Raw genomic sequence first — 16,412 nt, 5'->3', positions numbered from 1 at the left:
TCTGAAAAATCTGAGTTTGTGACAAATTGTCAGTTTGCATCAAAATTATTAAAACATTGACCATAATACAGTAAAATTGTAGTTCAACCATCTTCAGCTGAAAGATCATGGTTGTTGAACAAAAACAGTTCAGCAGCCAGAAGAGTCCTAAACAGATTGATAATTTAATTTCTGGAAAAATTATGTTTTTATATATCATGTGAAATATGTATTGATTTTATGCAACAAAAAAGTTTCATCACTGACATTGGCTTGATAAATGTTAATTCATTGAAATTACAGCATGATATAATCGTAAATATGTCTAGTCTTCATAATGCTTTCTGGCAGTGGTCTAACGGGCAATGTTGCACCAATGCAGTTGTTAAGCAGAATGAGCCGCAATAGATCTACTACCAAAACAACACAGACTTAAGGGCAGGTGGTCAGTGGGTATGAGATCAAATATACCAGCATAAGAACAGCCTCATTTGCTCATTGTTCCCTTCAATTCTGAGAACAATGTAAGGATATCCTCTTTGATTATTATCCTAAATAAAAGCAAAACAAGTTTTACCATTTTCAATCTAAGATATTAAACAACTCATTTGGTATATCCCGGTATGGTATTGTTTATGTTATAACTGGTTTTATGTTTCGTGCAGAACAGCACTTTTAATAATTTAAGTATCCAGTGAAATTGCCAAATGTCTGCCTGTTAGGCAATAGTCTCTAAACATCTCTGTCCATGTATTTGATTGAGATAACTAATAACCATCTGTCCCTCTACCCTCTCTCTCTCTCTCTCTCTCTCTCTCTCTCTCTCTCTGCTGTATGGCCGTTTTGATTGACAAAGTATATTTGGCATGTTGCCTCTGCAACAGACAGCGGATTGAAAAAGTGACAGAGAGAGCCGCTTAGCTCTATTTAATGGGAATAACAGACAAATACATTCATACATACTCAAAAACACGCACACACATGCATATAATAATCACAAAAGGTTTTAGGATGTTCTTTCAAGGACAATTAAGGAATTACTATTAAAATTGGGTCAGAAAATAAATGACTGATCTAATAATTCACAGGAATTGAAGACTACCAAAAATGAAAAAAAAAAACAATTGTATATATATATATATATAGTAACCATTTAGTACCACAAGAGATTTTGCTTCAGAAGCCGTTTGCAAAAATCTTATAGTGAACCAACTGCAATGATAACAGGACTTCAATCCTGGTATTGAACCTTTCATGTGGAAGGTAAGGCTTTTTCTATTAGTTGACTGCTAGTCATTAGTGCTATGAGTTCCCTTTCGAGAGGTCTCTCCTATTGCGTAATGCTTACGCTATGGGAAAAACTCCTTTTCTCGAGAAATATTGAAGTCTTTATGTAAAACGCATTGCAGCTGCACAGCATTCAGCAATGAGCGAGGCAGCTCGGTCATTGGCTGTGCTGCGGCAACTTGCACGAACCAATGACGGGGCGACTCTGAACCCGCTTCCAATGAGCGTGCTTCGCGTCCACGCGCGTCAGAGCCCGCCAAGATGGGCGTGGCCAAGGGCTATATATTGGGCGCCCCGTCGTCTGAGTTCTTTAGATTTAATCTCCTTCAGCAAAGAACCTTCTCTTCGCTGATCCTCCGGATTTATTGGAGTCTTTCGCCGCCGCCGCCGTCGACAAGCCTACAGCAGGACTGCTTCGAGGACGCCGGCGCCTTCAGCCGCCTTCGATCGCCCTTCTGCTAAGCCATCCGGCGCGCATCATCACCATATCCTTTTCAAAGCTTTCAGTGTTCGCCCCCGCGACACTTTTTCTAAAAGAGCAATTTTTCAAGGCGTCAAATGCCTTCTTGCGCTTCGTGTCGAGGCCCTCTTCAAGCCGGGGATCGTCACATCATTTGCGCCCGCTGCCTGGGACCGGACCACGCAGAGGCTGCCCTTACTCGAGGCGGATGTCCCGAGTGTGACGCCCTGGGCCTCACCGAGCTGCGCGCTCGCTTCGCCGTTTTCACCGCGAAAGAGCCCACCTCTTTCGTGCTGCCATCTCCTCTGGTCGAGCCGCGAAAGAAAAAACGCCGCTCACAGAGGCTGCCGGAGCACGCGGTTTGCAGTGATGTCACGCCGGGCCAATCCCCGCGTGCTTCACCGCCACCCGAAGACTCCCCGCCGCCAGTCCAGTTCACACAGGCGGACCAGCACCCCTCCAGCGGAGCGATGGGGCTCGTCTCGTTTGGCGCGTCAGGGGATGACGAAGATAAGGATGACAGTTTTTCCTGTGATGCTGCATCCGACGACTGGCCGGGCTCGTCCTTCGACCCCGCGCCCTCGACATTAGCGGGCACGAGCGCGGGCTCCAGCATGGACTCAGAGATCGTCCGCATTCTCTCCAAGGCCGTGGAAGACCTCGGGCTCGATTGGTCTTCCCCGGAAGAACCCACCCGCAGCCGACTGGACGAGTGGTTCCTGCAGGGGCGCCGACAGGCCCCTCGACAAAGACCCTCCCCCTTCTTCCCGGAAGTTCACGACGAACTCACGAAGTCGTGGAAAGCCCCGCACTCCGCTCGCCTGAAGCCTTCTTTTTCTTTGTCGCTCTCCTCCGTGGACGGCGCGAAAGAAAGAGGCTATGAGGGGACTCCACCCCTCGAGGAGGCTGTGGCCAATCATCTGTGTCCACCCTCCAACGCTGGATGGAAAGCTAAAGCTTCTCATCCCTCGAAGCCTTGCCGGTCCACTTCAGCTCTCGCCGGTCGCGCATACGCCGCCGCCGGCCAAGCTGCATCAGCGCTTCACTCTATGGCTGTCCTCCAGGTGTTTCAAGCCAAACTTCTCCGCAGTATGGACGAGTCTGGACCCGAGCCTGAGGCATTTAAGGACCTACGCAACGCCACTGACATAGCGCTGCGAGCCACAAAAGCCACCGCCCAATCCATCGGCCGTGCTATGGCTAACCTGACTGTCCTTGAGCGCCATCTGTGGCTGACGCTAACAGATATGAAGGATGCAGATAAGGCGTCTTTCCTCGACGCGCCTATCTCCCAAGACGGCCTGTTTGGACCAGCGGTGAAGGAGTTCGCCGAGCGCTTCACCGAAGCCCGTAAGGACTCACAGGCTATGCGTCACTTCCTGCCCAAGCGATCTAGCTCATCGCAGAGCCGCCAACGGCCGCCTCAACAGCAGCGAGCTAAGACGGCGCCCCCCGTTTCTCAGCCCAAACCTGAAACGGATTTTCGACGCCGCTCGCGCTCTGCCAACAGGAAGCAACCGCCCGAGCGACGGGGACCTCGGCCCAGGATTGTGCTGAACCCAGAGCCTCGTAAGTCCTCCTAGCTACAGGGAGGAAAAGGGAGAGCGCGTGTCTCGCGAGAGCCGGACCGCTCTCTCCAAAACGTCTAAAGCATTACCCAGTCCCCTTACAGGCGGCTGGAAATGTCTATACAGCAGCCAATGTGCCAGCAACACAGCTCGCCCACCTGCAAACAAACACACAGAAATCACATAAAGAGCTATTTTCTGCCTGTGTCATTAAAGGGTCACGTGTCCACACCAAAGTGCGCATGCCCACATATCAAAACTGTCAACGCAGTGCCAAATGTTTTCCCAGCTCAGGCTGGACGCCCCATAAATGTAGATTGTGTGCCAACTGTTACGTAAGCACCACTACACACAAGCACTGTTCCCACAGTTATAAACACTTCCCCAGTAAAAGCGGGAAAGTTGTATAAGAGTAGCGCGTGTGCCCGCTGTTATGCACGCACCCCAACTCACAAACACTGTTTATATGGCCAAAAACCTCCCGCCACGAGCGGGAAGTTTTATGAAAGTGGCGCGCGTGCCTACCACAGTCTATGCACCCCCACCCATAAGCACTATACACACAGTGTTAAACATTTCCCCATCTCACTCTGTGAGCATTACAGCGAGCGTGCCTGTAATCTCACACGCACCCCTGCACTCGGCATTCAGCAGAGCTGCTCAGCGCGCGTCCGCGCCGCTGAGAGCTGTAAGCTCGGTGTTAACACAGAACGATTCGCTGGCGGGAGCCATACGTCACTGCGACACGCCCCCGGCCAACATTCAGCCCATATCTGTGCGAGCGAAAGCTTGGGAAAATATCCCCGACATGCCGAAATGGGTTTTGAACATAATAAAACACGGTTACTCGCTTCAATTCGCTCGCAGACAGCCCCGCTTCACAGCAGTGGTAGAGACGAAAGTGAGAAAAGATGTTTCACATGTTCTACGCACCGAGATGCTCAAACTGATAGAGAAAGGCGCTATAGAAACAGTCCCCCCCTCTATGAGCGAGGCAGGTTTTTACAGCCGCTATTTTCTCGTCCCGAAAAAGGACGGCGGTCTCCGCCCCATTCTAGATCTCAGACATCTGAACAAAGCTTTAATGATTCGTTCGTTCAGAATGATAACTACCAAGCATCCTCGCGCAAGTTCGCCCGAGGGATTGGTTTCTGTCAGTGGATCTGAAAGACGCTTACTTTCACATTCCAATAGCGCCTCATCACAGGCCATTTCTGAGATTCGCTTTCGAGGGACAGTCATACCAGTACACAGTACTACCATTCGGCCTGTCACTGGCACCCCGTACATTTACGAAATGTATGGATGCAGCACTTTCCCCCCTGAGACAGCGGGGAGTGCGAATACTAAATTATCTCGACGATTGGCTAATACTAGCACAATCTGAGAGCCAGTTAGTGACACACAGGTCTTGGATTATCAGTCATCTAGAGTGCCTAGGTCTAAAAATCAATTTTGCAAAGAGCATGCTATCCCCCAGCCAGAATGTTTCTTTCCTGGGAATAGTGCTAGACTCAGTGCAGATGACGGCGCGCCTCTCATCAGAGCGCGCCCCCGTCAAGTGGTTTCAGAGGATGCTCGGTCTCATGGCCTCAGCATCAGCTGTACTCCAGCTAGGATTGTTGCACATGCGTCCTCTCCAACGCTGGCTCAAAAGCCGTGTCCCCACCCACGCGTGGCGCTCGGGCCACTTTTTAATCAGAGCAAATCACGGCTGCATAAAAGCCCTGACGCCCTGGAAAGCTGTCGACTGGTATCAGTCCGGCGTGAGTTTGGGTGTAAACACAAGGAGAAAGATGATCACGACAGATGCCTCCAAAATAGGTTGGGGGGCCCTTTACGAGGGCAGGCCTGTCTCCGGCTTGTGGTCAAACCCGGAGAAGCGCCTACATATAAACTGTCTGGAATTGAAAGCGGTCGCTTTGGCTCTCAGAGCCCTGCTCCCGTACCTGAGGGACGAGCACGTCCTAGTCCGAACGGACAACATGACGGTAGTCTCGCATATAAATCGTCAGGGTGGACTCAGATCGAGATCCCTGCACTCGATGGCCAGGGAGCTCCTCCTATGGTCCCAGCGCAACCTGCGCTCGCTGAGAGCAGCGCATGTGCCAGGTGTTCTGAACCAGGGAGCGGACATGCTGTCCAGAGACAAAGTTCTCCCAGGAGAATGGTCTCTCCACCCCCTGACGATTCAGTGGTTATGGCAAACCTTTGGCAGAGCAGAGGTCGACTTCTTTGCCTCCAAGGAAAATACGCACTGCCCTCTCTTCTTTTCAAAGAGCACGGACGCGCTCGCCCAAGTCTGGCCGAGCCGCCCGCTGTATGCCTTCCCTCCGGTTGCGATGCTACCTCAGGTCATCAGTCGGATCAGGGAGGAGAAATGTGCAGTGCTCCTGGTAGCCCCACTCTGGAAAAACCAGACGTGGTTTCCAGAACTGATGCAGATGATACAATCTGCCCCATGGCCGATTCCACTGAGGCTAGATCTCCTCAGGCAGGCCAACGGGACGATCCTCCATCCCCGCCCCGATCTGTGGGCCCTCCATGCGTGGCCCCTCAACGGATTCCCGGGAACCTCCCCAGTGGAGTGTTGAGAACCATCACTGAGGCGCGAGCGCCCTCTACGAGGCGCTTATATGCCCAGAAATGGAAGGTGTTCAGTGACTGGTGCAAGTCCAGGAACCTGAATCCTGAGACATGCGAAGTACCGAGTGTGCTCGTTTTCTTACAAGAGCTATTGGAGGCAGGCCGCACCCCCTCCACGCTCAAAGTATATGTGGCTGCCATAGCGGCATCACATGAACCGGTCGAAGGACGCACACTAGGGAAAAACTACCTAGTTGTTCGTTTCCTGAGGGGCGCCAGGAGGATAAATCCCCCACGCCCCCCCTCGGTGCCGATTTGGGACCTGGCCACGGTCCTGGACGCACTTAAGCGTGCCCCGTTCGAACCCCTCCGAACTGTGCACCTTAAACAGCTCTCGCTCAAAACTGCTCTCTTGCTGGCTCTCGCCTCGGTCAAGAGAGTGGGCGACCTGCACGCGCTGTCATCAAGCGCTACCTGCCTGGAGTTTGGACGTAACGACAACAGGGTTGTCATCAGGCCAAGACACGGGTATATTCCTAAAGTGCTCTCTACTCCTTTCAGAGCACAGGTGATATCTTTGGCCGCGCTATCGTCCCCAGCAGACGAAAGAGACGCTAATTTACTCTGCCCGGCAGGGCACTCAGAGTATATTTGGAACGTTCTGCCCTGTTCAGACAGACAGAGCAGTTGTTCGTATGCTTTGGCGGCCGCACTAAGGGTCTGGCTGTGTCAAAGCAAAGAATATCGCGCTGGATAGTTGATGCTATAGCGCTGGCTTATGAAGCCAAGGGCCTTCAGTGCCCCTTGGGCATCAGAGCTCACTCTACGAGAGGCATGGCCTCCTCGTGGGCGTGGTCGAGTGGGATACCCATTCAAGATATTTGTGCGGCTGCAGGCTGGGCCTCACCGTCCACATTTATCAGGTTTTATAACCTACAGGTCCCCTCATTGCACTCTAACATACTGTCGGTCTAACTATGCATAGGCTGGGGTGTGTACATGCTGAGCATTGTCTCCTCCCTCATAGAATCACATCTTTGCATCTGATGTGGAGGATTTTTCATACATGACAGTACATAAAAATGTGCTTGTGGGTGTCTTTGGACGCCCTTTGGGCCGTTCCACGTTGTCCCTTTATAAAGCCCGCCTTCGGCTGGCTCGTTGGATAATTACTTCGCTCAAAAGCTCAGGCACCGGCCTCCGGCTTAATAGAAGCGAAGTCAGCACGCACGGCGTTTTACATGGCGTTCCCATAGCGTAAGCATTACGCAATAGGAGAGACCTCTCGAAAGGGAACGACTCGGTTACTAACGTAACCTCGGTTCCCTGAGAGGAGGGAAAGAGTATTGCGTAATCTGCCGTGCTTGTGCTTGGTCAATTTGCTTCAGTCGATTGAACCTAAAGAACTCAGACGACGGGGCGCCCAATATATAGCCCTTGGCCACGCCCATCTTGGCGGGCTCTGACGCGCGTGGACGCGAAGCACGCTCATTGGAAGCGGGTTCAGAGTCGCCCCGTCATTGGTTCGTGCAAGTTGCCGCAGCACAGCCAATGACCGAGCTGCCTCGCTCATTGCTGTATGCTGTGCAGCTGCAATGCGTTTTACATAAAGACTTCAATATTTCTCGAGAAAAGGAGTTTTTCCCATAGCGTAAGCATTACGCAATACTCGTTCCCTCCTCTCAGGGAACCGAGGTTACGTCAGTAACCGAGTCGTTTTGTTGTATTTGGCTTTTGATGGGCTTTACACCTTTGAAATAATGTGTCATTCTAAAGCCCGGGAAAACAGAACCCTAGGTTATCTTGTTTCAAGATACCTAATGTTAAAGTGAAGAAGAGACTGTCACCATTTGACATTTTCCCCCTCTGACACTGAAACTTCTGTTAATATACAACACGTGGTGTTTCAATCATGACAACTGTGTTTGGCATGGTAATAGATAATGTTGATATGTTTGGTCTTTGTTCTAGATCTGGAACACTGCTGCTGATTATTGCTTAAGATGGACTTGCTACTAAAAAAACATACGTAACACCCTGTTAGAAAAGACATGCTGCTGCTGTACAATTTAGTGTACATTAATTACCCGTAGCACATCTATACGAAGCTGGGGAAGGTGGAGGGTTTCTGAAAGCGCACTGCACTGCTAATACAGCAAATGCTGACCAAGCTCATTGGCTACTGATACAGCAGGAACCAATTAGCTGTGCCCTATAGAGAATGATGTGATTGAAAGCAGATTGTGTTAAGGACCTATCAGCCAGCACCATCTAAAGTTTTGTGACAGAATTTTGAATTTCTGTGACTGCCCAAAGCATGTAAATATAAACAACATGATTGGTTGTCTGTTTGCTAAGTATCTAGCTGTAACATTCTAACAACACATTGTTTAAAGGGATAGTACCCAAAAATGAAAATTCTGTCATCATTTACTGACCATCAATATGTTCCAAACCTGTATAAATTTATTTTTTCTGCTAAATGGAAATGTATTGAAGTGGAAGTCAATGGCTACCGTCAACTGTTTGGTTACCCACATTCTTCAAAATACCTTCTTTTGTGTTCAGCAGAAGAAAGGAATTCATAAAAACTTGAGGGTGAGTAAATTATGACCGAATTAAAATTTTGGGGTGAACTATCCCTTTAACACTGCACACGTTTGGCACAGCAATGTGAAGTTGCGGTGCAAAACCTGCTCCAGAGTTTCATAACCATAGATAAAAAAATAAAAAAAAGCTCCCGGGTTTAGAACAACGATACCTCGGCGTTAAGCGCAGTGTGAAAAGCCCTAAATTGTACTTGGCCGCCACAAATGTTCAACTAGCACTGCAAAAGACATTTACAGCATAAGCAGAAGACATAAAACAGCATAAGGTCTCAGATCCACAATTTGAACTTAATGCTGGTGGTGCTAGTGCTAATCTAAGACATTTCATTCTAGAGTTCGATATAAACACCATCTATAAAAGAATGCTAAGTTAAGGGACAGATTGTGTGTATAAAATACATTCAATAAGGGGTTGCACTCTGGGAAAGGAGGATGTCATCATTGGTGAGGGAGGAATAGGGGAGAGAAAGCAGACTCCTTTCCTCTGACTTACATCACTCAGACCAGCCTCAAGAATCTGCAGACCACTCTCCTTCTCCAGCTGTCCTTTCTGCTCAACTGTTAAAGAGAAAAAAGAGGGACTGAGAGAGAGCATATCAGAGGGTATAGCAAGTCATCAGTGTTGAGGTGAAGATGTGGGTGACAGGAGTGTTTGGGCTCATCTGAATGAGTATTGGGGTGCCTGCTGCACGTACAAAAATTACTTTATATATGCCAGAATTTTTTTTTTAAATCGGAATATTAAAATATATATGAATCAATATAAAGCCATTTGAACCAGAATATATTTTAAACATAAATATCCGCAAGCAACAGTCAACGGGGTCAGAGGATGTGGAAAAAATGGCAAGAGGGTGTGTGCAATGTTTTTCAGGATTATTAGCAGTGAGAAATTATTTTAGTATGTTTGGGAACTTTAGTATGCATCTTCTGGGAAACCAACACAGTCAAAAAGTACACCAAGAAAACAACAGATGTCAGTCTGAAACCTGCAAGTACAAACATTTAACCTACGTGAATCTGGGACCAGTAGGGAAAAAGAGCATTGTGTGGATGCTCATTTGCTGGTAACAATTTGTTCGCTACTAAGCAGTCTTGCAGAGGATCAGGGATACTTTTGTTTGATTAAGTCTCAAAATACTAAAATCAACTAATATCAATTACATGTTGTGACATGTTTTTAGTTTTCAACACATATATGAGGTTATCCATTGTTTTGGCATTTTAAGAGCCACATCTGCTCTGACATGACAGAAAAAGTAAAGCATGATGCGTTAAAAATCAGCCCTTTTGACATTTTGCTGTCAGTAATGTTAGTTTGCTTACAGCCCCAACCAAGCAATTCATGTGATACTTAAAGGGACAGTTCACTCAACAATGAAAATTCTGTCATTATTTACTCACCCTTAATTGTTCCATACCTGTATGAATTTCTATATTCTGCTGAACATAAAATATTTTTTTTTGAAGAAAGTCAGTAACCAAAGAGTTGATGTGCCCCATTGACTTCCATAGTATGGAACTAAAAAACAAAAAAATACTTCTGCTTTGTGTTCAGCAGAATAAATAAATTCATACAGGTTTGGAACAACTTGTGTCACGTATAGATTCCAAAGATGATGATGATGAAGTCAAGTTAAGAGTTTCAAAATAGTAATAAGGTTTATTAATAGAAGCAATTACTCGAGGCAGAGTGCATAGGAAACACCAACAATTTCGGACAAAGACAGTAAGGAAATGAGGAACTTAAATACTCAGTGATATTGAACTCAATAATGATCAGCTGTGATAATAAAATTAATATCTATAGTAGTAGATGACTGGAGAAAAAACTAGAGCAAAGGAAACATAATCGTGACAACCTGCGGATGAGTAAATGATGACTTCATTTTCAATTTTGGGTAAACTATCCCTTTAACTACTTGACATTTTTGTTCATCTGCAACTGTTTTCTGTCTCTCCTCAACACAACCGAAACCAAACAATCATCAATTTAAACCAACTAAAATCAAAACTCTAAAGTGAAGTTGTGAACCTCAGTGGTACAGCGACGTTGCCTCTCAATAGTTTGAATTAAATGGACAGTGAATGCATACAATAAACTGTTGTAAATATTCTTCTATTCCTTTTCTATATATTTAAATTATTACTCTGAAACTTTTCCAAGTTAATAATTGGAAAGAAATCTATTGTAGATACATACATAAAGAATACCCTCTTTTTCAGTGCTCTTTATGTTTACCAAAAAACAACAACAACAACAACAACACAACAAAAAACACTAAACAATTTACAGTTTTTCAGCAACAAATATGCCATCATACATGTTCATTACAAAAGGTGGGAATGATCTCGGCCAGTTACTGATTTAACTGTGTGAACAATTAACCTGCCATATTCTATAATCAATAAAGGAAAATTGCAAAACATGAGCGTGAGGGCATGAACACTAAATATGTGGATTTGAACATATCTTACGATGATGGAATCAAATGAAATGCATTAGTTAAAAAAAGATGAAACACTTTCTGCTTGCCTTGATTCTCAGGCAAGTTGCTCTTTTCAAGCACAGCTTTGATAGTGCATTTAGAGAGAGAGAGAGTGAATTAAAAGGCTTTTTACAGATTACACAGAAGGGAAAATAATTATACAGTGTGAAATTATAATTGACTTTGTTTACTTTGCCGGAGCAGAAACGACAGAGGGAGGGGGCGGGGTTAAGAGGCAGCACTGAGATAGGGAAGAGAGAGAGAGAGAGAGAGAGACAGATATATAAGAAAAACAGGCCGTCAAACCTGCAGGAAGATAAGGCAAGAAAAGTGTGAAAATAAATGGCAAAGAAAGGAAGCCAATGCAAAGAAGTTGGACAGAAAAGAGAAATGGGGTGGATGGAGGGGGACGTTCAGTTGAGTTCTGAAGAAACCGAACAAAATGAGTTAAGTAAAAAAAAAAAGAGAGAGAAAGAGTTCTTTAAGTGCCCCCAGATGACGGCTATGCTAATGACACCAGCTGAGTTGGTCTCCAGTGCTAGTCTTGTCTGCTTGAGACTTTTTAATTAGGATTTGAATCTATCAAAGCCCGTTTCTCTCACCATACACTCTTAATGCTACATTCCATATGATTAAGCACGATGTCTCATTGAGTGCTTCATCTCTCTTTACCTCACGTGCTTGTCATAGCACTAAAGCCTGGTCTCTATAAACAGGTGTATGTGTGTGACAGAACGACAATGAGGGAGTGTGTGAACTAAAGTGTCTATCAGCTGCTGTGGTTGAGAGAAAATGAAAGACACTTTTTTTAGTGTCTGGGTCTCAAATACAGCTGAGCTATTCTGCACCACATCATCACTTCTCGAGACAGAGATCATCCAAGCTCAGTGAACATCTATTACTGCCATATATATACTGTTTTGTTGTATAGGCACGTAAATAGAGGTCGCAAATTTACTCTCCGCTTTTTGTACATGGTCATTTTTGTCAGCTGAACATTTGTTTTGTTTTTGTAACAAGACTAAAAACAATGTGATGTGATAAAAAAAAAATTGTGCTATCTTAAATCGTTCAAATATACTGTACGTTAAAATGCAATTCATACAATGGCTTGGTATAATTTTTTATTATTTAAATGTGCATTATATGTCCAAATCAGAGTCAAGTGATGCAACCAAAATTCAGAAAATGAAACCATAAAACAGGAAATGATCTCATAAAGAAGACCCATGCAAACCCTCACAACTGTGTCAAGGTCATAGTCTATTACAATATCACATAGGGTGATCATCTTTATGGCAAGAAAAGCAGGTTCAGACTTGAAAATATCATGTGATGACTTCAAAAACAATGATCTTAAACAGAAATGAGTGATATAAAAAAATAACCTTAAAAATTAGTCATTAAATGGAAACTTTATCACAAAATCAACATGAACACAAACAGTATATTCCTAAGTGATTTTTAAAAATATATTTTAAAATATATTTAAAAAATATTGATTTTTGAAAATAATATTTTCTTTATTGAGGCCAATATTATGTTCTTGACCCATACTTGTTATTGAAGAACCTGGATGATGTTAAATAACTGAATGTGATCAAGCTAAGGGTACATTTACACGACCACAATGTACTAAAAACTGAAAAGTTTTTCCTTTGCATTTTTTCACATGGCAGCGTTGTCAAAACGATCCCAGTTCACACGGATCCGCAAAAAAGAGCTAAAAATGCTGTATTAAGTATGCCAGGCCAGTAGTTGGTGATGTCACTTTGTAAAGAAACACTACGAGCCTAAAGACTGAACACATAGTACGTACACACATTTTCACAAATTTTAGTTTACACGGAGACGATAACAGTATCGTTTTCAAAAACTTGCAATTTGGATCCCGTTTGTATTTACAAGCCCCCAAAACACCATTGTCGTGTAAATGAAGGTCCAAAAAGCATAAAAAGTTTTCTGTTTTTAGTTGAATATGGTCATCCATCACCCTAAATCACCCACATTTCAATGTGACACCTAGGATGTAGACTACATTCACATATGGTAAACAAACACAAATACTGTGCCACTAATATTCACACATCATTTCTTGATGTGATTTTCTCTGTAGAGCACCTAATAAATGCTAAATGAGAGCAAATGCAACCACGTAAGCAAACATGCCTTCTCACATCACATATCCACACATGAGGGACTAAATCTCACTCTCCCCTGCGCTGAGCTTTGACCCACTCTAGCGAATGAAACTGCACCCAGGTTAACCTTGTGTCACAGCCAATCCCCAGAACCCCTCAGAGTCTCCATTTATTAGAGCTCAGAGGGCTGTGGAGGCCTTCTCCATCCAGTTTGCACTCAGGCCTGTCTGTAGCCACTTTAAATGTAAATGAAAAGGCTGAGGACAGAGTCAGGGAGCCTGAGCGTTTCTCAGTGGAAAGGGACTGCGAGAGGGTAAGATGCCCTGCTTTTGAAAAAATGCATTATGAAGGTTTGTGTTTTGTTGCATTTAGGACTGTATGCTGTATTTGGATGCGGTTCAAAGGTAATGAAAGATAAACAGAGAAAAGATCTGTCCACAGATGATGAGAGAAGATAGCAGCCAAAAAATTGGCGGTGGTCTCACAAAGTTTCCATGGGGTGCGGGTGCACATATCAAGGTCTTTAAAATTAAACATATTTCCTTCAGATTTCATATCTGACATTCATCATATAACAAATAAAAATATAGTAAATGGCACAAGTCTACAACATGGATTTCAGAGAACTATATGAATTACAATCTACACACACACACACAAATTCTGGTAGCTGTTCGTTTCTGATTTTATTCAGTAAAAAATGATCTTGACTTTCCAAATTATTCAAGACAGCCAATGAAAACATGTGTCAGGATTGATTTTCAAGTTGTTTTTCAACTGGCTTTAATTGGCTATTGTACCAGTCACTTCGGTTTTATTTCAGATATGCATTTCTTAATGTTCCAGCTGTTCCAGCATCTCCATCGTACTAATAGACTGCATTTTTGAAAGTCCTCTTAAGACTTCAATAGCCAATTTAAATGCATTTAAAATTAATCTGAAATGTTTAGTTGGAAGTAAAAAAAAACTTATCAAAGACACACACAGAGCAACAAAATAACCCTAATCTATTGTGAAAGTTTGGCTTACTCAATCTCTCTGTCATAAGACCAGTGTGAATGTTTACAGTACATGTTTACGTCTCAATAAATTTAAACTTTTAACCTGAAAAAGGTCTGAGACTGATACCATTTGCATGATGGCAAGTAGGGTTCTAAAACTTGGTTGTAAATGTACCTAAACAATTTATATCAAAAGATTCATTAGACAGGGAACAAGGACAACTTGTTCGATTGGCTCTGAATCAAGCTTAATTTGCTTGTGGGTTGTGGACCAGGGGATTTTATTTAAACCACACTACTCATCAAGTGTTACATCTCTCTCTTAAGCTCACTATGCTTATCTTGCGAGAGTCAAGATGTCTGAAGGACTTTGGGAAATTGTGGCCCACTTTAAACAGAAAATCAAGCATGACAGTAAAATGTAAACAGAACCATATGACCAGAAAAATTGGTGACTTGGAACAATAATTTGTTACTGTGTTGTAAAGACTGTGAAAATACTTACAGTGTGGCTTTGTTAAAAAAAAACTTTGGTCACTTTAGTGACATTGTATAATTTTACTTGAACAAGTTGCAGTATGAGCACATTTATAGTTGTGCATGTTATTGATACTGATCACAAATACATACTTTTAATGCTATAATTTTATCATGCAACCATATTTTTTTACAATACATTTTGCAACATGGATTTTATTTGTTTATCATCATCCTATATTGAGCTGAGGCGAGTGTGTATCTATTTCATTTTATTGAGGAGAGGAAGAGTGACTGAGAAATTGCGTATAAAAGTGAGGGCCATCCCATCATGCCTTCCCCCAATCTGTTTGCAAAAACTTAATACCATTTCAGGATGACAGAAAAAAGCATTTTCCAGAAAGCGCTCATGGATCTTTTAATATCACATCTTCATCTCAACACCCACGTTCCTCTGTTCACCTATTCACCCAATCAATCCATCCCTCTCCATGGTGATGACAAGTGCCTGCCTGACGTGGCTATAACCGTTATCGAGCAATCACTCCAGAATTAGAGCAGACATCATGACAGATGCCAAACCCACCACATATGAAGCATGTCTATACGTATCTATCACTGAGAATGAGAGAAAGACAAAAAAAGAGAGACAGAGAGTGAACACGATAGAGAGAGAGAGAGAGAGAGAGAGAGAGAGAGAGAGAGAGAAAGAGAGAGAGAGAGAGAAAGAGAGAGAGAGAGAGAGAGAGAGAGAGAGAGAGAGAGAGAGAGAGAGAGAGAGAGAGAGAGAGAGAGAGGATGTATGAAGATATAGCTTGTTTTTAGCAAGGCAGGCAGAAAATGTTTAGCAAATTCAATACAATTAGTAGACAAAGTTTTGTTAATTCAGCCTTTTGATGCCTTTTGATGCAGATGCCGAAAGTAAGTAGTGCAGGATGGAGTAGATCACAATCCTTGTATGAGCTTGTACGTGGAAATGCATAATATCATAAATAATTCAGTGGCAGTAACATCTGGTTGACACTCTAACATCGTAGGTGGCGATATTGCACTTTAACAGTGGTTGCCAAAAAAAAAAGACGCAGTGTGTAGCTACTACTGCCTCACAAAACCATGTTGGAGGCGCTGATAGACAAAAGCGAAACACTACCTGCAAATGGAAAACCGTTGTTGAAGTTTTCTTGGATTCTGTAAAATAAGACGGGGTGTTAGGCACCCCAGTCTGCAGGAAGTTCCAGTCAAAAGTAAGTTATTTTTGTAAGTTTTTTTACAGTTATGGTTACAAACCTTCTCCCTATACTCATATTTTGAGTGTAAATCACTGGCCAAAAAAAGAGAAAACACAAAATAAACAAAGTTAAAGATTCATTTGATTGATTAATCTGATTACATTACAGACCGAGGATCATGATATGAATACGGATCCTCTAGACCCAAATCGATGTGTTTACAGTCACTCCTTCCTAATTCAAAGCTTTAGTTCAACATGAAATGACGGACTTGCCTCATTTGTATCATGGTCACAAGACTTCTTGTTGTCTCAGGAGGAAAAACAAGCACAAATTCAAACCGCTTTCTCCCCCTACTCATTTTAGAAAGAGAGCAATCATCTTTCTTCCTGCAGTAATGTGTCCAATCCTTGTATATTTCAATGGTAATATGACATTGTCCTGGTTTGCCTTTGATAAGCCTATAATATAGAATCAAAGCAAGAAACCTTTTGCTCGGAGTCCACCAATGAATATTTGAGAGAAAATGAGATGTGATAGTGGAAGTAAGCAAAAGAGTGAAACCTTGAAAGAGAAAGAGAGAGGG

The 16,412-nt window shown here is 43.7% G+C and overlaps 1 protein-coding gene across 2 annotated transcripts in view; it reads right to left on the bottom strand.

Moving 5' to 3' along the window:
* The window catches only part of ptprn2 (protein tyrosine phosphatase receptor type N2), a 295,725-nt gene that overhangs the window by 75,533 nt on the left and 203,780 nt on the right, over positions 1-16,412 (bottom strand). For both annotated transcript variants that reach the window (XM_077229223.1, XM_077229224.1), the window contains exon 12: positions 8,983-9,047. In XM_077229223.1, the coding sequence (XP_077085338.1) occupies positions 8,983-9,047 (65 nt within the window). The remainder of the gene's footprint in view (positions 1-8,982; positions 9,048-16,412) is intronic.

This window comes from Siphateles boraxobius, unplaced genomic scaffold (genome assembly GCF_051911475.1).
Source record: "Siphateles boraxobius isolate OS27281-9 unplaced genomic scaffold, OSU_SipBor_1 130, whole genome shotgun sequence".
In the NCBI taxonomy this organism is placed as follows: Eukaryota; Metazoa; Chordata; class Actinopteri; order Cypriniformes; family Leuciscidae; genus Siphateles; species Siphateles boraxobius.
Note: the sequence above shows the minus strand (reverse complement) of the source record. Positions and strands in the feature narration are given on the sequence as shown.